This window comes from Bombus huntii, chromosome 7 (assembly GCF_024542735.1).
Source record: "Bombus huntii isolate Logan2020A chromosome 7, iyBomHunt1.1, whole genome shotgun sequence".
Lineage (NCBI taxonomy): Eukaryota > Metazoa > Arthropoda > Insecta > Hymenoptera > Apidae > Bombus > Bombus huntii.
This window is the reverse complement of record NC_066244.1, coordinates 2,943,791-2,967,125: the sequence shown is the minus strand read 5'-3', so window position 1 is coordinate 2,967,125 and position 23,335 is coordinate 2,943,791. Positions and strand designations below refer to the sequence as shown.

The 23,335-nt window shown below is 37.5% G+C and overlaps 2 protein-coding genes and 1 non-coding gene across 22 annotated transcripts; 2 read left to right on the top strand and 1 right to left on the bottom strand.

Annotated features, from left to right (window-relative positions):
• The first annotated feature begins 1,683 nt into the window (after positions 1 to 1,683).
• On the top strand, positions 1,684 to 18,944 carry LOC126867552 (orexin receptor type 2-like). 19 transcript variants are annotated; one of them, XR_007690341.1, is made up of 8 exons: positions 1,684 to 2,363; positions 3,585 to 4,894; positions 13,472 to 13,619; positions 13,803 to 14,024; positions 15,347 to 15,506; positions 15,691 to 15,803; positions 16,802 to 17,084; positions 17,619 to 17,765. XR_007690341.1 is itself a non-coding variant. In XM_050622156.1 (8 exons), exons 3-8 carry the CDS (start codon positions 4,439 to 4,441, stop codon positions 17,840 to 17,842), a joined length of 1,323 nt encoding a protein of 440 aa, XP_050478113.1. In that variant the 5' UTR covers positions 1,684 to 1,986; positions 3,585 to 3,677; positions 3,789 to 4,438; the 3' UTR covers positions 17,843 to 18,944. The 19 variants fall into 19 exon arrangements, 17 of the variants coding, with proteins under 17 accessions (XP_050478113.1, XP_050478107.1, XP_050478112.1 ...); XR_007690342.1 differs by having other exon boundaries at positions 16,802 to 17,548; positions 17,619 to 17,748; XM_050622156.1 differs by lacking the exon at positions 16,802 to 17,084 and having other exon boundaries at positions 1,684 to 1,986; positions 3,585 to 3,677; positions 3,789 to 4,894; positions 17,619 to 18,944.
• Positions 6,208 to 6,347, top strand: LOC126868138 (U11 spliceosomal RNA). The gene has a single exon (XR_007690537.1). It is a non-coding gene; the product is annotated as a U11 spliceosomal RNA (small nuclear RNA).
• LOC126867543 (protein CASC3) lies at positions 18,625 to 23,280 on the bottom strand. Of its 2 annotated transcripts, XM_050622119.1 has the most exons (8): positions 22,838 to 23,277; positions 21,984 to 22,408; positions 21,632 to 21,916; positions 21,142 to 21,551; positions 20,780 to 21,076; positions 20,623 to 20,655; positions 20,211 to 20,467; positions 18,625 to 20,118 (listed from the first exon to the last, which is right to left on the bottom strand). In XM_050622119.1, the coding sequence occupies exons 1-8, from the start codon at positions 22,934 to 22,936 to the stop codon at positions 19,513 to 19,515; spliced, it is 2,412 nt and encodes an 803-aa protein (XP_050478076.1). In that variant the 5' UTR covers positions 22,937 to 23,277; the 3' UTR covers positions 18,625 to 19,512. The 2 variants fall into 2 exon arrangements, with proteins under 2 accessions (XP_050478076.1, XP_050478077.1); XM_050622120.1 differs by lacking the exon at positions 20,623 to 20,655 and having other exon boundaries at positions 22,838 to 23,280.
• Between the last annotated feature and the right edge of the window lie 55 nt (positions 23,281 to 23,335).

Here is a 23,335-nt window from a genome sequence, read left to right as displayed (position 1 = left end):
GCAAATTAGAAAAAAGTACTGAACACCTTGGAAGTATGTAGTTTCAATTTGTCATGCACAAGCTCGCAACTCGTCGCATATTTATACAAACTGAGTATACGCTAAGCAACGATAGTTTACTTTGATCCTATCAATCATAACGCACACAACTTTTTTGTATGTCACGTGCGTAGAACGATCTAATCGTCATTGTCATTTCTCTAGCGTAGAGAAACAACGATCGATCGTTCGTATTTACGTACTCTATCTTCAAACGTATAATCGCAATAACGATGGGGCATTATTTTCAAATAAATCAGACTGTTCGATCGATACTCCTTTCGAGGAAATTAACATTCGCTGAATGTATTTTATCAAAGAGAAGAGTGCCTTTACGTTTCTCGCTTGCTGTGTAAAATTCAACAGACAAGGAAGAACCAGCACCCTGAAAACATCGTAAGACGAGCAGTCGAGGTAAACTGAAAACCTTTGCTCATTCTAGTGTTAAACGATATTAACGTTTGCTCACGATTTATGCGAAATAGTTCATAAACATTATAGAGAACACAGAAAATGTTATAAAATGAAGAATATCTTTTAGATCTTTGAAGTATGTTAAAAACGAAAAACAGAGGTAACGAACAGATCTGAATAATGTCAGAAAAAACACACATAGCAGAATATTTTGCAAGTTTCGCATGAACCATCAATGTCAAGATAAACGTGACAGCAAGATAGGAAAAGGCTGACTCTAAAAGGTTTATTGGGTGCAGAAATGATAAATGAGCGTGCGATCAAACGAGTTGGCGGACTAACGAGGGATTGTATAGTGCGTACACTGCCGAAACCTTTGCACCCCTAAATTTTCAGTATCACGCGGGAACACAAGGTTAATCCGAACGGTCAGTGAAAGGAATCCTCCACTGGAATGTAATACTCTCTCAAGCTACTTTTTATTTCCCAAGGATTTCGAAGGATATTGACGCTAAGGACAGTTAACTGGCACGGGACGAACTTAGAATTTTCTATTGATCGGAGCACACATAAAATGCCGCACAAAATATTACGTTAACGCATTAACGTATTTCCTTTGTCCGTGTGGCTATCACGAGCACAGGCTATTTACGATTCAATGACTATATTTGAGCGATGTTTTATTGACTTTTATTTGACGGAGCTTATACTTCTGCATGAAATACAGTCGAATCTTTTCGAAGACCATTTCCGATCAAAGTCGTCGTAAAGTTGTGTTTGGCCGTAAAATCAAGATTGCAATTTAATTTTACCTGGTAGAATTTATTGACAAAAATAGATACACACGTAACGCTGCTGCAGAGCGATTAAACAGTAGAAAAAGGATTGAAATACCCAGAAATTCCAGCACATCCAACGACTATACGTTGTTTGTTTAACGAAAAGAAAACATGAACGTTGCAAACGTTTACCACTTAACGTAACTGGAGGCAGCGATATAGGATTGCTCATTTCAGCTATACTTTTATAATTGTCTTCCTTCAATAACAGGCCACTCTGTCTTTTAATAGAAAAAAAAAAAACAAAAATTGGCGAAAGAGTAAGAATCGCCAGGTACTCATCAGGCTCGACATGGGAAAATTTCAGGACAAAATGTGACATCGACTAGTACTAGCGCACCTACGCGCGCTCGTTAAAACGACGTACATACCTCAGTTTCGCAGAATCCGTCGTCGCGTTCACATCCCTTTCCCGAACTGGGACCTTTTCTAACAAGTCGACGTGACACACATCACGCAACATCTTCGACAAACCCTGTGATACATTCCCTTTATCAAACAGTGGTTTTACATTGTTATTAATGTAATGTAAAACTTTGAACATGCGGTGTTTTACCATCTTATGCAGACAGTTGCAAAATTCTGTGAAAATTAGTCACTCGAATACGTAGAATATTTACTACCAGAAATTTGCATTAAACAACGATGAATACTAATTTTCGTATGAAAAACAATAGTCCCATAAACGAATGCGGTGTGTAAAAGCAAGTGACTGTGATATGATTTTGAATAAAATTGCGGATATAGTGAGGATGACGCATATGTTTCAATGCCAAGTAATAAGTAAGAAATAGGCGATCGCGAATTAAAAGGAATCATAAAAATTGAATAACAAATACGCGAAGTAACGTTGCATGCGCCGCATTTAAAAGTTTACAGAAAATATTCGGGTCCTGCAAACTTCGTTGAACACCGTGAAATGAATAGTTGGTTGGACTAATATGAGAACAAAGGGAAAATTTTGATGATCGTAGAATTCTTTTTCTCTTTTTAGACTTTCGACGAAGCTTGTGCACGCGATATTATCTGTGAACCGACTCCTTTAGTTTCGTCCGACGACTACAGAGAAAAGTAAGAACAAAGCGACAAAAGCTTTCGCGTACTCAAACATCTCTCGGAATTTGTGCGAAATCCAATCGATTAATCTTCGGAAATTTCACTTGCCGCTTTGTCGCACCATAAACAATGCGGAAGTGACGAGCGAAAAAAAGAAACGCACCGAAGTTTCCATCGAATAAATCGAAATCCTCCACAATTGATGCAAATCCGACAGATTTATGACAATTTATATTTCCGTTGCAGTACATGTTGGAACGAAGTCGGAAACATCGTGTCGAATGCCGTGTTAAAAATATTTCGAACGTCTATCATTTTTCCACAAGTCCATTCTGCGGTAACATTCGAATCTTGTAGAAAACAAACATAGTAATACCGTATATCCTGAGAATTTGAAATTAAAAGAAATCGATGGAAAAGTGAACCGTAATTAGTGGATTATTATAAATGGACAATTCGCATAATTTTTGTCCCACGAACATCACAAAATTGAATTCTATTAATGCCAAACCATGAACCGCATAATAAACGGTGCTAGAATGGTTTTGACACCTTTCTGATTAATCGGCACGTTGGTTGTCATTGTCGATTCCGACACGTCAGAAAAACGTGGTAGAAAAACCCGTAAGATTAGTAGCATAATCGAGTGGTTCTTTTTCTCTCAAACGTCGTGCGTCTCGGAGGGAAATCAGAAATCCAAAAAATTCTTGTTGGAAAGTTTTCACAGCGAAGCAACGGAATTTCGAGTTTGTATGAAGAATCTGAAACGCGAATACGATGCTTTTAGCGCTTTTAACCGAAATTTATTAGCGGAGGCTAATGATTTTTCGAGCGGAACGACGATACGATCAATTAATAGACACCGTGCAATTGCGTTACGATCTCCGTACTATAAACTGCACCATGGTGTCGTAACGCCACAGTAACTTCTACTCAAGTACAATTAAAATTTCGATTAAATTATAGTTTCCGAGCGATGCTTCGTTAAACTTAACAGCAATGTTCATTTTACTTGTGGAGAACACGATCCAGAAGATTTTTTCTATTTAATCGCCGATCGATATCGTCTACCGTTTCGCGAATAGCCACGATAAATCGCTATGCTGATCGAAAATCAACATGACCGATTCGTCGTTGGCTTCTGTATTAACTTCTACGAGAAAAATTCCTTTCGCTACTTTCGAACAATTTCACCGCTATCCTGTAATTAAATTTAATCTCGAACTTTCCCTCTAGAGCTCGGTCAGACGTTAGAAGTAAAATCGAAAAAAGGAGGGAAACCGTGGGACAATACTTTCGTTCGAACGAGATAAAACGCATCCCACCGAGGTACTTCTCGGTTTTCCAATTCTTGTGGACACTGCTTTCTTTTTTTACGAAAGAGTAGGCAAAAACTTACCATGGTATCGACTCGACAGCAAATTTATTGTCTATCCGCAGACTGGAAAATCTGGTAGAAGAGGAGGAAAAGGAAAGGACCGAAGCAGGGTGAACTTAAGAATCATTTTCTATTTGTCGAGCCATTAGTCGGAAGAAATTCATTAGACAATTCAACGCTTGGGAAATCGGAACACGTGACGGCCAAAACTTTCTTTGTTAGTCCTGGTTTTCATTTTGGTGCCAAAGAAGTTTCTTTCCTACAGTAGAAACAGGGAAAGAAGAACGATCCACTCTATCTAAACCATTCTACCAAGAATCAAGTGTTCTGGTGGTTTGCGATATTAATTGCATGGAAGCAGGCGTATCAGTGATCAATGTTAGAAGATGACGCTGATAAAGGAATAGAACAAGGAGAGTCGTCTTTAATATCATGGAAATCGGAGACAAGTAAATGTCACTCGGCCACAACAGAGGAAACGAGGCGAATCGGATCGAAGCGACAACTTTTCCGCCGTGTATTTCTCCCTTTTCTTCATCCCTGAACGCTAAACGTTTATTGAACGAACGTCGAACTTGAGAACGTTCGAAATGGAGACTGAAAGCAGCAGTAATCTATAAAAAAGGGAGTTGTTTGCTAAACTCTCCCTAAGAGGGTTCGTGCTTTTCGATATCAATGACTTATGAGGGATCCTTAACAGAGAAAAAGAAAGATGCATCCTCTTGAGTTAGTGATCGTGGGATGGCTGGCATTGGTGATATCCACGTTGGTCGATGCCATCGATTATTTGGACGACTACTCAGCGATGGATTACACCGACGAATCGGACATCGATTACAATACCACGAATTGCACCAATAGTTATTGTATCTCAAACGAAGAGTACGTGGATCGTATGATAAATTATATATTCCCCAAGTTTTGGGACTGGGTGTTGATCGCGTCGCATAGCATTGTTTTCGTGGTCGGCCTAGTCGGGAATGCGCTAGTTTGTATCGCGGTTTACAGGAACCATTCTATGAGAACGGTGACAAATTATTTTATTGTCAATTTAGCTGTGGCCGATTTCCTAGTTTTATTGCTTTGTCTTCCGTTCACCGTACTGTGGGACATCACCGAAACCTGGTTTCTAGGTTTGACCTTGTGCAAAGCCGTGCCATATCTCCAGGTATGACAATCACACTTCATTTATTAGATTAACATTTATCTTTCGTGCGATTTTAATTGAAAAAGTCACGAAGCAAGCCTAAAAAGAGAAGCAGCTTTTAAACATCCTAAAATGTTGCACTCACGCTTCTCGATATTTTCTTTCTGGAGAGCATCCAGGGATTAGAGATTTCGTGCACGTTCGTTGGATGCGCCAGCGAACTCTTCTCCCACGTTATCGTTCGTTACCTGCTGGATTCCTACTCGTACCACCGGTTGAACTTTTCTTCGATATTTATTTCGAGAGTGCGGAAGCTTGCAGTGAAGCTACCGTTCGAATTCGAGCCAACAAGAGATTGGAGATGTTCGAGGCAGTAAAGAGCAGCTACCTTAATTGCAAAATTGAATGTAGTTCCGATGCGATTCGATCGACGACATCACATCACATGAAAATTCGCGATCTTCTCTATTCAACAATTCATGGCATCTTCTATTCTCCGAGTTTATACGACGCATAAATTTTTTGGAACTCGCAATGTAATGGATAAAGGCTTTCTCTGCTAAACCAGACGGAGGCCTGAGTTTATAATAAATTCATAAGTCAGCCGTGTTATTCTTAATTTCATATTCTAGTCGCTTTCATATTCGTCGGGCATGTTTTTTTTATGCCTAGATACCTGATTGACTCAACATTGAGACACGAAACACGGCGATGAATTAAAGATGATCACTTTAATTTTCAACGAAGATTAGGGCACTTTTTTTAATTCCTCTTCAATATTGAATCGTTCGCGTCGTTAGTATATTCGTGTTGGTTTATCGACGAGTTCGGGCTAGTTTCGAATAATAGAACCCGCCTCACGAACACAAATATCTTTATTCAAGTTTTAATTAACTCAATTACAATATCCTTCTTCGCGTGGCTAATAACGAACGGTATCAACCCGGTGAAAAGCCGATATCGCATTCGCCCCTAAATTTTCCCGACTCAACGACATAATTGGGAAGCCTTAATCGTAAATCAAATTATGTACTGAAATTATGCAATTAACGTCTTATGGAATGCAACCGGAGGTAAATTCTTAAATATCTCGAACAATATCGAGGTCAAAACAATCATATTTCTTTCCGTCCATCCTGCCTTTAATTTCAATCGCAGTTTGCATGTTTGTTACCTAATTATCTGTTTCCAAATTGTGTTTCTTTGGAGGCGACGTGCATCAGCATTTTTAGTTCGTCGACGGTTCGACAGATGGCTCGATGCAAGTAGCGATTCTCGCATTCGGTATATCACTTTAAATGTAACATAAAGCCGGCACAAGTTGTCGCAAGTTTAAAAAGGGTACTCGCTACTTTAATAGCGCGTCGATACGGTCAAGTGCCGTGTTGGCGGGGTATGGCCAATCAAGACATACCCAATACGTAATTTTTGTATATGCGGGGCTGTTGGCTGCCAATTTTGCACCGGCGCCTCCATCTGCTCAACCTAATAATAATTTTTAATAGCTTAACTTAATAGCAACTTAATATAATAATAATAGTAATAAAGATTCTAATAATGAATCTACTGTTCAGTGCCATTAAAAGTTGTTAGAAATTGATTTGCATCATTAGTTAAGGGTAATATGCAAATCGAAAATTAAAGCGAATGATAATCAATGGTTGTGATCGTGCTGTACATCACCGAACAGATTTAAACGTCACGCGTGGCTGACGCGCGACCACGTTCCCGCCGCTATAACAAATTTCAGTTTGAGTTTGTATTTGATATTGTTACCGGTGTTGAAGCATAAATGATTAGACAAAAAAGTTGGGAACTATGGCATTTGCATGTAAAGGAATTAACACGTCCACAGGCAAAGCTTCAAAAATTCATTATCGTTTTAAACCTCCATCCCTCGTTCTTTCATCCAATTTTCGAAGAAGAATGACCTGTTCGGGGTCTACCATTTTTCACACCCGATCCACGATACCGTCCGAAACTTGACATTCGGATGAGACATATTCTGGAGGTTTCGACATTGACCGCAAAAAAATTTATGTAATCGTTAACAAAAGAAATATGCTGCTTGATTGATAGCTATCCGAGGATCCGACTATTACAGCGGACACTCGTAAATTCCATCTGTTATGCAATCCACTTGCCGCTTCGTAATATTTATCTTACGCAATGTGTAACGTAACACACGAAGATGCGACGCCGCCGCATTCTTTCTCATTTTCCTTGCGTATCGTCACATGTTAGCAGACCAAGTAGACACGAATGACCGTATCGTGTATCACAAAAGAATGGAAAAAAGAGAATGGCGCGCTTATAATTCAAAATGAGATACAAGCGATTTCGCATCGTGTAGCATCTGGCAACCGAGCGGAATAAACATCGTGAGGGCGCGTCAGCGGAACAAACGAACTTTCTGATCGCCGTTATTTCGCTCGATAAAACGGAATACGCGAATTACACGGTGCGCAATGAATTTTACGAATTTTCGATTCGTTGCGAAGCAAACGGACACGGAAATAACATACTCGACTAGTCGAACGGGACACTGTTGCACATATCGCGTAACTCGAAATAATTTTAGAATAATAATTAATTAATTCTGCAGAAGGTTCGAGCGTCTTGCGCGATGGAATTTAATAAAATGAAATAAGCAACAGGAGAAAACGAGTTTAGCACGTTATTGCGATACTACAAAGAGGTGATAGACTACAAAGGGCGTATCTCGTATCGGGAGCCAAGACAACGTTACACAAACTTGCTTTATAGCCTATTGTTGGTGTATTGTTTCAGACTTTGGTGTTCGCTATATGGTAAGATACGCGTGAGAACGCGAGGAACGATCCATAGTTTGGTCATAATTATCGTCGCTTTTGCAACAATGTTAACGACGGAGTCATACTCAGGTTTGCTAAAACGAAGCTATGGAGAAGAAAGGTTACGCTGTTGACGTCCCATTAATATTGCATTAATGGCTATGGAAACAGTGGTATTCGTGTAACGCGTATCAAGCAACATATTTGCAAACGATACACCGTAGTGTTTCGTCCAAGGGATAATTAACGTAGAATGCACGATTTGGTTTGCAGTTTGCTACGATCGACCTGTGCGGTCAAGAGCGCGTGTGATCCTACATTTAATTAAAACTCGATCGGCCAATATTACGATAGGGCTACGCTTATATATACCGAAATACAGTTGTGTGGAAATATCGTTCGGCTCGTTTATCATAGTCCCATGCATGTGACCACGGATATCCACGCCGATGTGCAAACTTGCATCCTGCGTCTGTGCCTTCGTTAGAATGTACCAACATGCTCGCACAACCAAGGCAGCCTCAGCTGGCGACCAAATCGCGTTATCTTACAACGTGTTACTGAATACCGTTCCTACTGCACGATAACTTATTTCTGCATTCTCAACTTGTTCAAGGAATTTAACTCACTAAGCTGAATTCGTCCCGCTTTCGAAATAATAATCGCTTCTCATCTGTGTTGGACCGGATAACTTTACTTCCGTCGTGAATGTCGGTGACAACCGGCGTTCGTTGCATCTAGTTCACCGCGTAGAAATTCATCAAGGACCGAAGTAACGTTACTTTCATGAAAAACAGCCGGGAGAGGCCGTCGCGAGTAAAAACGAATCGCTAGGCGAAATTCCAGCGTGAAGAAAGAAGAGATAGCCCGACGAATGTCGGAGAGATGGAAAAAGCGGGTGAAGCACGTGCCGAGTCGCAAGCACAGCAACGTCTCTACGTGTACATGAGTACTTTTTACCGGAAGTAAACGCGAAAAGCAAAGAGACCGAGCGTAACGTAGCTAGCTATAACGAGAATACCGGGTCTCGCTGAACCGTCACTCCGCGAATGCGTGTTTATCGTCACGCTGTTTATACATTGCATAATTTCTTCGGCTATGGATAGCAGCCAAGAACTTTTTTTGAAGAAACTAAGACACGCTTAAAGCGGATATTTCTCGACAAAACGTCCGTTTAAATGAGATATTCAACCCTGTGGGATATTCGAGCCGATACTCCGTACAACAGCTTTCTAATTACTTACGCACTGTATCCGATGACAAAGACACCAGCTAGAAACCGGTGCTGTGGAATTAATCGTTTGTATAATCGTACCTCGCTGCTCCCTTTAATCAAGATTAAAATAAAGGTTTTCGCCGTAGAAGTAAATAGCAAATAGCAGAACGACTGCAATAGGCTTGTAATATTGGTCAGCCCTCTTCGAACGAGAATTAAACCCCTCTTGTGTTACGAGCGCATTTCCTCGATAACGTAAAGTCTCCGTTATTCCGTATTCCCCAGCTTGTTACCAGGTTCTATCGTATCTAAGATGTAAATATATGTTGTACAATTGCCGAAAGCCGACTTAAGTTGTATATTTTTTTCTTTTATTCGAGAGAAACATATTACCGTACCAAATGGCAATTTCCTATAGCGGTGGTAATTTGTCAGGAGATTCGTATATTTGCATTTCAGATAAGATCGCGGCTAGCTCGTGTAGAATGTTTAACGATTCCTGGCTTCTGACTACGCATACACGAGAACATAGCTGTTATACATAACGTAGTCGTTAGCGATCTTCAAAAAGGAACGATTACATTCGCCAAAACGAAGGAATAAGTAACGAGCGTCGTTTCGCTTTTTTCAACGTTTGAGATTCCGCGGTGGTTCCACGGGGAAAAGAAGCTCTGCTCGTTTGGAATATTATCACGTACACCGACATTACGGGATAGGATTACAATAAAGAAAAGAAAAATTTTGTGAGTTGTCACATTACATAGAAAAACCGTAATGCTAAATATCTACTTTCAGAATAGTACAGTTGCGAGCAGTAGCAAACGATATAATTCCTCGTTACGACGATTAACTTTATCTATCGCGAGATTTGAATTCTTGCCAATGCCGTAAGACATAGAAGTTACAGTTATGTACAGTGCGCGACGTGTTTTCGTCGTGCAGTTTAAGAAATCTTTGAAATACTTCGAACATATGGAGTTTCCATATCTTTCTGAAAGTGAAGGAAGTCATAGTGAAGTAGGTCTGGTCATGGTCAGACCGTTGAATCGTAATCGCGCACGCAACTCTTGCCTTACGACAAACCAACGTTGGCACGAAGTTAAGAGTTCACGAGACGGACGTATGTGTTCCCAAGATACTTTACTTTTTCAACGTAGCAAAACGTTACCTGGCGTGACACGAAGTGAATTTCCCGTGGGTTTTTCGATACACCCGGCGAACGCAACGCAAAGTAATCCCAAGGGTCGTTCAAAAATATGTATCAGCAGCATCGGCACCTCATTGATTATTTAACTCTGAAGAAATGTAAGGATACATATTGCCGCTAGGTCCGTGCGTCATTTGGGAGTTTGAAACTTGAAAGACACGAAGGAGCCAATGATACAAAGTTTGCGTGCCTTCGGGGTCGTTACGGCGACCAAGGGACTGTTCGTAGCAGACGAGTCGTATGAGTCAGGTGATATTTCACTAGGGAACAGCTCTTTCTCGTGACCGAATCGATAACGTGAATTTTTCAGAACGTTACCCTAATATCTCCCTTTGTGATGCTTTGGCTTGAGGTTTCCACCAATAGAACTATAATTCCTCTGATTGAAAAGGTCGAAGATTCTTCGCGTGTGTGCCATTGATTGTACCTGTTGACCTTCCCAAAAAGTCAAGCATATACATATGTAAACAAACAAATCAGAATAATAAAATTCTTCAATAAAAATTTCTTAGGACGCGTAATAAATGTATTCTCGGTGATATACACAATTTGGTTAGAAAGTGGCACGAGAATGACACGATTCGTGTTACAAGTTGATGATCAAAAAAAAAAAAAAGGAAACGATAAAGAGCTTGCACCGATACTCTCTCGTCTGGAAAAGCGATTTCGACGTTGATCCGTCAGTTATCATCGTCAAGCTAGCACTCGTTAATCGAGGCAGCTGGTGTTGGTTCAATCGCTCTGGTGACCGAAGGGCAAAGCCCCAAGTGGTATTGTCGTGATATCGGTAGCACGTTAGGCACGCACTGGCGTAACGAATGCAGTTGTGAGTGTGACCGGCAGATAGCCGAGATTTAATTAAAACGCGCTCTACGATCGCCTACGGTGACAAACAATTGTGAAATCGTCTCGCATTAGGTGGGGGTTGAAAAAACAATGGGTTCTGTTCAGACTGACGAGCAACCTATCCGTTACCCCTCAGGACCAAGCGGAATTATTCGATTCGCGTTTGTATATATCCTTTCCGTCAAACATCTCACCTCTTTTCTTTTCCTTCCACGCCTATCTAACTTTTTCCATGTTATACTTTTACAGATCGATTAGAGAATTCTGTCTTGTTTAACTACTTATACCGTGAAATTCACCTTAATTACTTTTATGTGCACTTAGAAATTTCCTGCCTAAACGCGACGAATAAATTGGGATATCTCGCCTGGCGCAGGCCTCTCTGTTAATTGCGTGGAAACTATGCCGGATAGAATAACGACAAGCGAAAGCGTCCGGAACAATTTGCTCTATGTGTTAAACGTAACCGCTCTTTGCTTCTGCTATTCTAATGCCGATCGATTTACCCTACAGCTCGAATATCTCCTTGCCGGGATCCTTGACCGACTCTAATTATTACAACTGCAGTAAGGAACGATCGATCTTGTACCCAATATAAATACCCACGCATCGTATTTCTGAAAGAAAGTCGATCTTTAATCTCCATTTGTATATCACAAAGTAACGAGTTCTGCCCGAATTGCAAACGACAAAAATCACGTACAACTATTTCAATTATTCTACGAGCATCGTATATCACAGGGAAAACGGATAGTCACTTGGGATTAGTAGGATTTGTGTCCTTCGTCGGAAACAGTTTCAATTTCAAATGTCCCCTACCGACAACAAAACGGAGTTTCCTTCATCACATTGCTATAAATATACGAGAAAGACGAGCTTGAACTAATATCGATAATTGAGGTTGTCTGATAAATAATTTTGCAAGAAATCGGTCGTCGCACCTAGAAATCGAATCAAGGGTATTCGCTGCTTTTCTTACCAAGAAACAAATGAAAGAAATGACAAATTACTCGTGTTGAGATAGCTACGATTCCCTTTGGTAATTCCGCTGTATCAAAGCCGTATTTCCAAGTCGCGGCTAACGATGTTCGGGATTTTTCAATTGCTTAATCTTCTCCTATCTCCATTGAAATTAAAGTATGCCCGGAGCTCGGAGCATCGTTATCTTCGAGTAAAATTCTAAGTACTCCGATTTATCTTCCACTCGCGCGCATAGATTCCATGATAGAAATGAGACGACTACATTTACATAGAAACTCTTCATTAAACAGATAGAACGTGGAAAGTACGTATCAATGTAAAAATGAATAACATCTATACGTTTCTTTTTGATCTTCGCAGGAGAAATTTAGTCGGATTATAATCGTAAATTGCTACTTGCCACAAAAAGGGGATGAAAAGTTACGACCACGCTGCAACAGTACGAAAGCTATGAGCGGTGGCCTAATCGGTGAAAGTCTAATGTCTGGAAAAGTAGGAACCTGTCGAGAGCACCTGAAGCTAGATGTTTGAACCTGCTACTGACCAATTCGACGATCAATTCGAATATACTCGACGTTGCCGCGTAGAAACTTCGCAACTAGCTCTTTGACGATAATTCGGAAATTCAATCGACAGCAAGCACTCGCAGTCGGACCTCTAAACGCATTAGCATAACGTATGGAAAGACGTCACACGGGAAATGCCTGATAAACAGAACGTGAATGTGCATATGTCGTTTCTCGGTAAACGTCGGAAAGGGTTTCACGGCTGAAATGCTTTATTTTAAATGCGATTTGTTTAACGATTTGTTAGTTTTTAATCAGTGCCGACTTTCGGTCAATTTTTCACTTGGTCGTCAAATGTATCAAACACGCTACCAATGGTATTTGGGAAAAGAAATTTAGGTCGAACTGACCAGTGCGATTCATTTTATTAATTCCACGAGTTGTTCGCGAACAAAAAGAAAAACAACTCGAAGCTGAGGTACGAAGCCAATAAATTTTCCGGCAGGAAAAAGCTCGGGCGCACCAACGGAGCCAGCAGTTTTATCATTTTCCGAGGAGCAAAACTCCTACCAAGTCCTCGGCCGTATTTTCTAACCGTTCGTTTTATATTCATAACATGTCAATACGAATAAATCATGTTACCGGGTAAAAAGCCAAAATGTAAGATATGTCAATGTCTATAATAACATGATCTATTATGATTCTATAACATGAACGAGTATTTATATTCGTATTCCCGTGTATACCAAAGAATGTCAACTACCTGTAAATAGTTCTAACTGTATCGTCGATCGATCTCTGATGCAACACGTAAGTTCTATAGCGAACGGAAGTTATGGAAATTTCATGAATGAACAAATTAAAATTCATAATGAACGCGGTTAATTTCTTTCTTCTAAATAACGCTGGATGATACTCGAAAGAGCAAGGAATGAACTCTTGAGCTCTTGTTTTTACAGCATTTATCTCTACCGACGATCATATAAATATTTGAAAAATAAATCTGCTTCTGCTTGGTCTTTGTTGCAGACAGTGTCCGTGACCGTGAGCATATTGACCCTAACTTTTATATCGATAGATCGATGGTACGCTATATGCTTTCCCCTGAGATTTAAGTCTACCACTGGACGAGCAAAAAGTGCGATCATCGGAATTTGGGCGATAGCCCTTCTATTTGGTAGTTAAATATTAATTTAATATCTTTCCTTAAATAGCAATTCAGTGAAATAAGCATATAATTCATGTTTAGAGTACGCTTTTATGGAATAGTTTATTCGAAAATTAAAGCACTCGACATATTATATTTAGTTACTGACAAACTATGAGAAAAACCATGCATCAACGCTCAACGTTTGTACAGATATTCCAGATCTCGTGGTGTTGCATACCGTCCCACCTACGCACATCAAAATAAAGACCGTTTTATTCACGCAATGCGACATATCCTGGAGTCAAAGGAGCCAGGTCGCCTTTACTATCGTCAAACTAATTTTCCTTTATACCGGACCTTTGATCTTCATGAGCGTAGCCTATTGGCAGATTGTAAAAGTCCTTTGGAGGAGCAACATTCCAGGACATAATTGTAAGCAAACGATCGATCTACGTTTCCTTTGTATTTTTTATTCTACAAAGAAAATTATACGTAATCGATGACCGCGCGTTTATACGCGTAACGGAGCTATTATAAAATATTTCTAGAACATGCTCGTACAGGTCATTGTACGTTTTTCTTCGTTAGTCAACAACATTTCGTTATCATTAATTATACTATTATTAGTTTGTGTCATATTTGAACACATTCCAGTAGATGCATTGGAATTATTTAGTTTACAATTTCTATTTGTTTTGTTTACATCAGAAAAATAATCTCTATTTGATAATAATGTCGACTTTCCTTTACAGCAATTTTTCATTTCATTCGTTACTTCGGCTATATATATGTAAAGTTTACAATTGCTCTCCATTATGTCATTTCTCTTTCGATTTAAAAAATTATTGAAAGCTTCAGAATGAGCATATACAGGATCCAACTGTTCATAACGTCTTTTTAATTTATTAACGATCTTTTTCATATCATCAGAACGATCTTTCTGTAAACATAAACTAATAAACATAGAGAATATATCCTGTTCCATAGAAGAAATAGTTTTCTTCTCCTTTACAACCAACTGTGGTTTCAATAATATTTTATTTTCCTCTTTTCCTTTTTCTGTTTCTTCCTCCTCCTTCGCATTACATGCTTTAACATTAGCTTCTTGAGAATTAACTTGAGAATTTTTGTCAATACAAGAACTATCAACATTTTCTATTTCAGATGCTTTTCTTTTACGTCTTTTCACTGCTTCATTGTCACACAAGGAAGCTTCTACTCTTATAGTAGTTATTAAGAAGTTAGAATGGGAATTATGATTATCTTTTACTAACTTGATAACTGACCTTTATGTGTCATCAGTTTTATTCTGAAACAATAACATTTTGAACTCTAAATGTCTTTCAACATGTTCATAACTTATTAAGCATAGATACATCACATTATAATTGCTAAGAATTTACAGTTGACATAATTATATATATTTTAATGTAAGAAGATATACGAACCTGTCTTGCATCTTCATCATCATCTCATGAGATACAAATAATGTCATTCTTCTTACTTCTTCTTACTCCTACAGGATATTCGTATCATCACGATCATCTTTTCTTATCGACAGTATCATTAGTATTCAACGTTCGAAATTCTAAACTGCGAATAACTGCGAATGTATTTAACGCGACATTTAACCTTTTCGTGGACGTTTATTTTACAGTTAAACGTTTAAGCTGTGTCCAATCAGTAATATCACGGTCGTAGCAAAAACTAACCGATAACTCTACGACATAAGTAATAATACCAAGCATTTGCAGTACCGTCACGAGCATCCCAGATGAGCCAGATCCCATCGACCGGTGGCGGAAATCCGGAAGTGCAGCTGAGATCTCGACGAAAGGCGGCAAAAATGTTAGTCACGGTGGTCATCACATTTGCGATTTGCTATTTCCCTGTGCACTTACTCTCCGTTTTAAGGTATCTTCCACTAATCGATATGTTACACAAGTTCAATTTACCCTAATGTCCGACATAACGTAATGTAACAAACAAAAACACTCAAATACTTCGGTTATGGACGAACACGTGTGTTACAACAGTTGGGATGGAAACGACATTATTGTTCAAAGCAAATTGATGTCCGTATTATTTAACGTTTCAGGTATACCACCACATTACCATCCAATAAATGGATAAACGCCATCAGCTTAATCGCGCATGGCCTATGCTATTTCAATAGTGCAGTTAATCCTCTGATCTACAACTTCATGAGCGGTAAACGACTTTTGACTTTCATTAATTTTAAACAAACAATAGTTTATCGATCGTGCTTCAATTGCGCGTGTCAGATAATTTTATTGGACAAGATTATTTTTTCGCGATTTGATCGACCAACAGCTTATACTGCTTCTAAATTTTATCGCCGCATACTGTCAGGTGACTTTCTATGGATTTTATGGATTGCACGGTGCTGTACCTCTTTGATCAAAAAATAATTGACAAGCTCGATACGATCGATTTACTACAGACGATCTGATACATAATGCTGATACGTAAAAATCCATGTCACGCTACTTCTTGTGTTAATGGAATAAGGTGATTCGTTCCTATGTGTGAATAGAATATTTAAAATAATTGACTTTTGGTAAAATTCTTCCTTTCCTCCCTTCTCTTCTGCTGTCTCTTGCTTCCTTTTCTTTTCACCCTTCTAATGATTTTGAAGTGATTTCTAGATATATGTACGACTATGTATAGATTCAAAATGAATCACCCTATTCATTACGAAATCTATCTTCTTAATTCATTACGAAATTCAAAACTTATCGGAGAGCTCTCCTCACGGCTGTTATTAACATGCACCTCCCCAGATATTTCTATCTCGTTTACTTAAAGAACTTGGTAATTAAATGAAGCGATGTTTCACTGTTTAACTGATAACGACTTTGGTGTTTCTAACTTTCAGTTTGCATTTTAAAATGTACAAGAGTTCGAAAAGAACAATGGCACGATTCTTTTACAGAGTTGATCGTTATATTATGCCACTTGATTCAACAAAGTTTTGCTGTAACTTCTTTTCAAAATGCTTTTCGGGCAGCAAAGGTGTACATATCGTTTAAATACATTTCCAAATTTCGAAAGATACTTTAGTTCGTAAGAAAAAGACTACAGATACCTGTATTTCCACTTTAATAATTCCGACTCGTAATGAAACCGGAAATAGAAACGATGGCAACGGTGAAAGCAAAAGGAGATATTCAGCGTATGGTTTGCAGGTAAGTTCCGGCAGGAGTTTGGTCGTACATTCCGAGAATGCACGCCTTTGAACCCCACGAACGATCGCAGGCCAAACCAGCAACCCAGCTACGCTTACATGGCAAACGAATGTCGATCTGCATCGCAAAGTCGTCGTGAACAATTCTGACATGCGGAAATACGAGTCTCTTGGGTGAAAAAAGTCCCTAATACAGTCTTGGAAGGAACTCAGGCCGAAAACGAATTTGTCCAGGATCGATGTAGTCTTGGGTTTTGTCCTCCGCAATCTCAATTACGCTTAGGGTGAGCTGTATTATATTCCACAGTTATTGGCCACCTTACAAAACCAATTTCTCTTTTACCGATAATCTTTATTAACCTTTTCGTTTTAATTTAACCACTTCACTGTACACATAACCGACGATACAAGAGAAGTTTAAAATCTAATTTCCAGAATCGGAATTTTTCATTAGAAATAAACAATCGATCGATGATCACTTAATTGTCTTAAGATGCAGACGTAGAAGGCGTTTTGATAGGCATATCTGAGACTTAAATGATCTATTAAGAATTAAAAAGTATGCTTAAAATAAAGGTCGATAACGAAATATTATATAGCTTACCCTTTTCGTTAAAGTTATAATGAAAATTGAAGTCAAACGACAATAATGATGTTAATCTTAATTATAGTATTATACTTCGATTTAAGCTTTACAACGATCCATTCTTTCAAAGTAATACAAACTTAAAACAACGCAAATTATCTAGTTTGTATATAATGTACCTGTAAAATATTACAGAAAGTATTCAATAATTAATCAAGAACTTTTATTACAGGGAAATTTCGGAAGGCGTTTAGGCGTACATTTCGCTGTGCTCGAGAGAATGGTTCTCGAATACAGCGTGGATATCTTGCGAGCACATCTAATTTTCCTCGAATAAAATCTCGGACCACGACGATACGAACGACGTTTAAGAATAACAATAACCTTCAACGAAATACCGAAATTATACCTCTCAGTGCTATAACCACTATTCAGCAGAATGAAAAACACGATTGATTGGATGCATATACACCAATAATATGACTATCAGATGCGCAGTAAGATTCACAAGTAATTTATTTACATGTAATTTGAATTTTAATACTAATGTAGAGTATAAAATATTACATAAATATAACAAAAACACTATGTTCCACTCGGTAGTATTTTAAATAATAAAAAATACTTGTGAAAACGATTATATTTAATTCCCAAATTCATAAAAATTGGTAGACACTATAAGTTCCATTGAAAAATGGAATCATCTGATATAACGAAACATTGAATATTATTGAATTAATATGTAAAATGTACTTACAATATTAAAAATTACCACATAGAAGCTCGATGTTTATTCTCGCAGAGCGTAAACTATAACATAGGCACATATGAATTTGTAAATCATTCTTCATAATAGAATGATTGTATTTAGAACTATTATATTGTATGTAATCTTCAGACGATACGTAAAGTTTGCTGACAAAATTGTATGTAAAAACTTTAATAAGATATAAATAATATATACTATCGCTATGTCATAAATATATGATGTAAATCTTATATTCTGTACAATTCTACTAGCACTTCATATAGTCTTGACCGAATTTATCTTCAGTCCACAAAAATTACATTTTTACCGCATATGAGAATCATTTAACTGAAAGATCAATCCCACTGTTTATATGATGTCAACACTGTTAATGAAACTTTTATACAAGTTAAAATTAATTGATAGGATCCGTACAATTAAAGTTTATGCAAAACTTAATAAGTTAAAAAGAGGAAAATAAATTTAGTCATTTATGGAAAAAACTTCTTATCAATATATTATCTTTCCATTCCACCTTGCCAGTAACAAAGCATATCTTCATAAGCGTATTTAAAAAAAAAAAAGAATAATCGCGGTTTGGACTTCTCATAGCTATTACGAAAAGCCGATTAACATTTATTAACGACAAATTTAATAGTTAGTATTACCTTTGACTTAACTAGACTTTAAGATACAGTAAATTATGTAACGATTATTTCTTTACGATGCAGATTAAAGATTTCTTTTGTTCTAGTGTAATATAAGTAAAATTAAAGCATTAAGTAGTGGTTCTTTATCTAATAAATGTACTTCATTCATCCACCGTTTACTTGAATCGCAGTACAAATTTGTTTATACACGAAAAACAATACATACTGAGGTTACTGACCTGACTATATCCTATTTACAATAGCCGTTGGTATTAAAAAGATATATCGATTTATTAGTCATTTTACCAGCCGATGCTGCATGCGTTAATACTCGATATACAATAATATGTTTAACACTAGTTGCCTCTACTAATAATTAATTATTAGTAGACTTCGTATATGAAAGGAGTTTAACAATATAGAAGAGTGACGTTTAATGACAGCAGCAGATCGATGGAATTCGTAGTGAAACATTGATACAAATGTTACCCACGAAATATACAACAATATGCTGAGATTAGATAGTCATTCAAAATATATTTTAGACACGCACACATCCAATTCCTAAAGTATCTCACAAATAATTTGTGAAAATCATTTTCCTATACAAATTGCATGGTAACGTCAATAAAATTACACAGTATCTTTATGATATATGTGTACTCATACTCACGAAATGTCACAATTATGTCTTTCGCAAGGAACGTTACACGCTGTACGATGTTTTTTCAAGCTACTGCTTCTTCAACAACTGTATTTTCAGTCGTTGTATTTTCTACTTTGTTTGAATCATTTTCAGCCTTTTCAATGACTGGTTCCATAGCTTTAAGCGAAATAATATTTTCCTCCTTCATAGTGACTTTCGATGAATCATTAGCACTTATATCGTCTAATTGATCGGTAGTAGTATCTCCCAAATTCAGTGGTGTTCCGATATCAAGAATTTTAATATCTTTTTCGGTATTCTCAACCACAGGATTCGCTATTGCACTCGAACCGTCGATTTTCTCTGTTTCTTGAATTTCTGCTTGTTCAATTTCTGTATTATCGAACTGTTCTGGCACAGTCTTCTGATCACTTTCTATTGAGTTAATTTTAACTTCTTGTTCAGTCTGTTGTGTATTACCAAGTTGATTTGTTTGTTGTGGCTGTGTGGTTTTACCTCTTCCTCGACTGGTCTGATGTTGATTCTCTGGTGGTGGAAGAATTGGAATAGCTGCTTTTGGTCGTCTCATTGGAGCTGATTGTTGTTGTTGCTGTTGCTGCTGCGCTGGACTATAGTAAGTACAACCTTGTGGTTGAAACAATTCTTGTGGAGGTGGAGGACGTTGTGGCTATAAAATATCAAATAAAAAATATATGTGATAATTTTTAGATAATGTAACTTAAAAAAAAGAATAAAAGATTTTGTAGTAGAAAAATGTACCTGTACTGGTGAACTATAACCTTGATAACCTTGGAAATTTGGTTGAAATGCTGGTCCATTTGGACCAGGAACGTAATTAATTATACTAGGTGGAGCAGTTTGTGGAGAAATAAACTGAGGTGGTGGTACTAAAAATGGTGGTGGAGCATAACTGGCAGGTTGACCATTAGGTGGTATAGGAATTACAGGCTGACCAGTCATAGGTGCAGTTGCAGTAGCAACAGATGTGGTTTGCTCAAAATGTCCTTGTGGATATCCTATAAAATTGAAATATATGCTATGAGCATTCATTTAAGTGCGTAAATATAATAAAAAATAACACGCAAATATGCAGACATAAACAATTATGTTTACTTAACAAAAAAAACAAATAAATAAAAAATTATACACACATAGTAACCTACGTTCTTACCTTGTGAATCTAAAACACCTCTTGAATTTCCAGCTAAATACATATACATACAAGTTAAATATTAATACAGGATATTTGATGTACCATATCTATATTATTCACTCACCAACATATTTTATAGATAATAACATTTCTGAGTGAATTTGTATCTTATTACCTTGAGGAGGAAAATATCCATGTTGACCATGCTGGCCATGTTGATTGTGTTGATTGTGTTGATTGTGTTGATTGTGTTGTCCATGTTGCCCATGTTGTGGTGGATAATTTTGTGGTCCTGGATTATCCGAAACAGTAGATCGCTGTCGCAAACTTGAATAACGTTTTGGCCTATTAGCAGAACCATCTTGCTGCTGAATTGATTGTTGTTGTTGTTGCTGTTGTGGTTGTTGTTGCTGCATTCTTGGAGGTACCGTTCCTGATCTCTGCTGATTTGAGGACTGTCCATAGAAGCTTTCTAAAAGAACATCAAGAAACAAATTAGTATGAAGATGCAATATTACACATGATTCAAATACTCACTATTATGTCTTCCACTTTGATGATATTGAGTACCATCAGTAACGCTAATGTGTTTCATGTCATGAGTAATTTGCTGCTCATCATCATTCTGTATATTATTTCTCTTATTCTCAGTCGTAATCGATCCGGTTCCGCGTCCCTTTGGTTTGATTTCAACTGTTCTATTGGTGACCATATTGTTATTAGCATTTGTTCTGAATCCTCGTCCACGTGTTCTACTCGCTGCCAAGCTTACAGACTCTTGAACGTTCCTCTTGTTATTATCTCTTGAAGATATCTTTGTATTAATCAATTTATCTGCATCACCACCAGCTCCACTATTTCCATTACTGCTCTGAATGTGAGACGAATGTTTAGTATCCTTTTTCCAGGCTGGATTTGTAGGTTCATTAGGAGCCTTATTTTCATTCCTGTATATCAAAATATTGAAATAAATTTTATTAAATATATCTAAGTAAAAGAATCTAATGGTTTAAAAAATATTACATACGTATGAGTATTAGACGTATTGCTAGATTTTGATTTCAGACTATCACCTTGAGCTTGTAGAGGTGGAAAATTTTGTACTTTATTCTGTGACTTATTCTTACTACTGTACCAAGCTGATGAAATTACTGGTTCTTCTACATGTGTGGAAGCATTCTTATTTGTTCCTAAAGCAGGAAAATCTTCTCCACTTCTATTGAACTTTCTATTTTTATTTGAAACATTACTTCCAGGCTTTCCATATGCATCTTCATCTTCCCAATTACGTGTATATTTGTTAGGACCACGGCTAAAGAATATAAAGCACATGATATGGAATGTTACAAACACTCTAATATTTTCAGAGATGTACTTACCCATATCTTCTTCTTCTTCTAGCTCTAGGTGGACCTTCTTCATTTCTTATGTCATAGCCATAAACAGCTATTAATTCTTCATGGCTCTTTGGTGCCTGTTCTTCATCATTATATCGATCATGATCCCATCTATCTTCTTTATCTTTCCATACTTTTTTTTCTTTGGTTTCTCTCTCATTTTGTGACTCAACTGCATTATCTGTTACTTCATCAATGGTTCTATCATCATGTTCATAAAATGTTCCCCTTTTAGGGATATATTGTGGGTTACGTCTGTCTTCATCATCATCCAGCTTTTTCTGCGGTTTTTCTTCTTCTTGCCCATCTCCACTTTCTCGCAATGCACCATCTTGAGATTCAGCATCAGAATCAGAAGGATAGATATCACATTCTGAATCCTGATGACCATCAGTTTGCTCGCTGCTCTATAGAAAAAGTTTATAAAGAAACTACAGGAAAATAAAAATGGGATTATAATAAATTAGGTAATGTCAATGTTAAAAAATTGTTATTGGAAGTTTCTCAGATATTATGAAAGTACATTTTATTTTGGTAATACAAAATAATTTTATTTGGATTCTGATATGCACCGAAATTGAGAAATTCGCCGCAAAACCACTTGCCGGTACATCGAACACAAAGGAAAGTCTCCCTAGTTACGATTATATTCAAAAGTATTACAGCAGTCTACTTAATCCACTTAATCGGATCTTCCACCGAACTTTCAATCCAGTTCAATAAAAAGCAAAAAAATTCGATAAACGATAGGAGCTCAGAAATCGTGAAAGGATGGTAAAACTATTTGTTTAAAATCTTCGAAATGTTTAATCGAAAACACCTTTGTAGCAGCTAACCTGGGTTTCTTTCGTTGCGTTTAATTCTTCACAAGAGTCCGAGAGGTCATCAGAACCACAAGACTGATTAGATTTTCGTCGTCGTCTTGTATCCGACATGTTATTTCAGTTGGAAGTACACGTTTTCGAATTATCACAGATTTTCTTCTATAAAATGTGAATAAATGGTCAACGCCAAATGACTTTTAAGGTCGAACTAGTTTATGCCTCTTTCTACTTCGATCAGTTTCCGATCTCGATTCTCGGTCATGAATCACAGGTTAAACGTATCAGTATTGAGAAGGCACACCAAACTCTTGAAATTTTAACAATAGAAACGATTTCGTCGAGTCGTCAGATTACTCAGTAGCAATGGCGGTTCTATAAACTTTCGAACAAGAGATCCCTTCTCTTGGTCTGTGCCAAATCGCTAGTAATTTGAATAAGAAGTATTTTACTAGACCCACTTGTATGGCGTCAGAGTTTCTCTCTTTCTCTCTCTCTCTCTCTCTCTCTTTC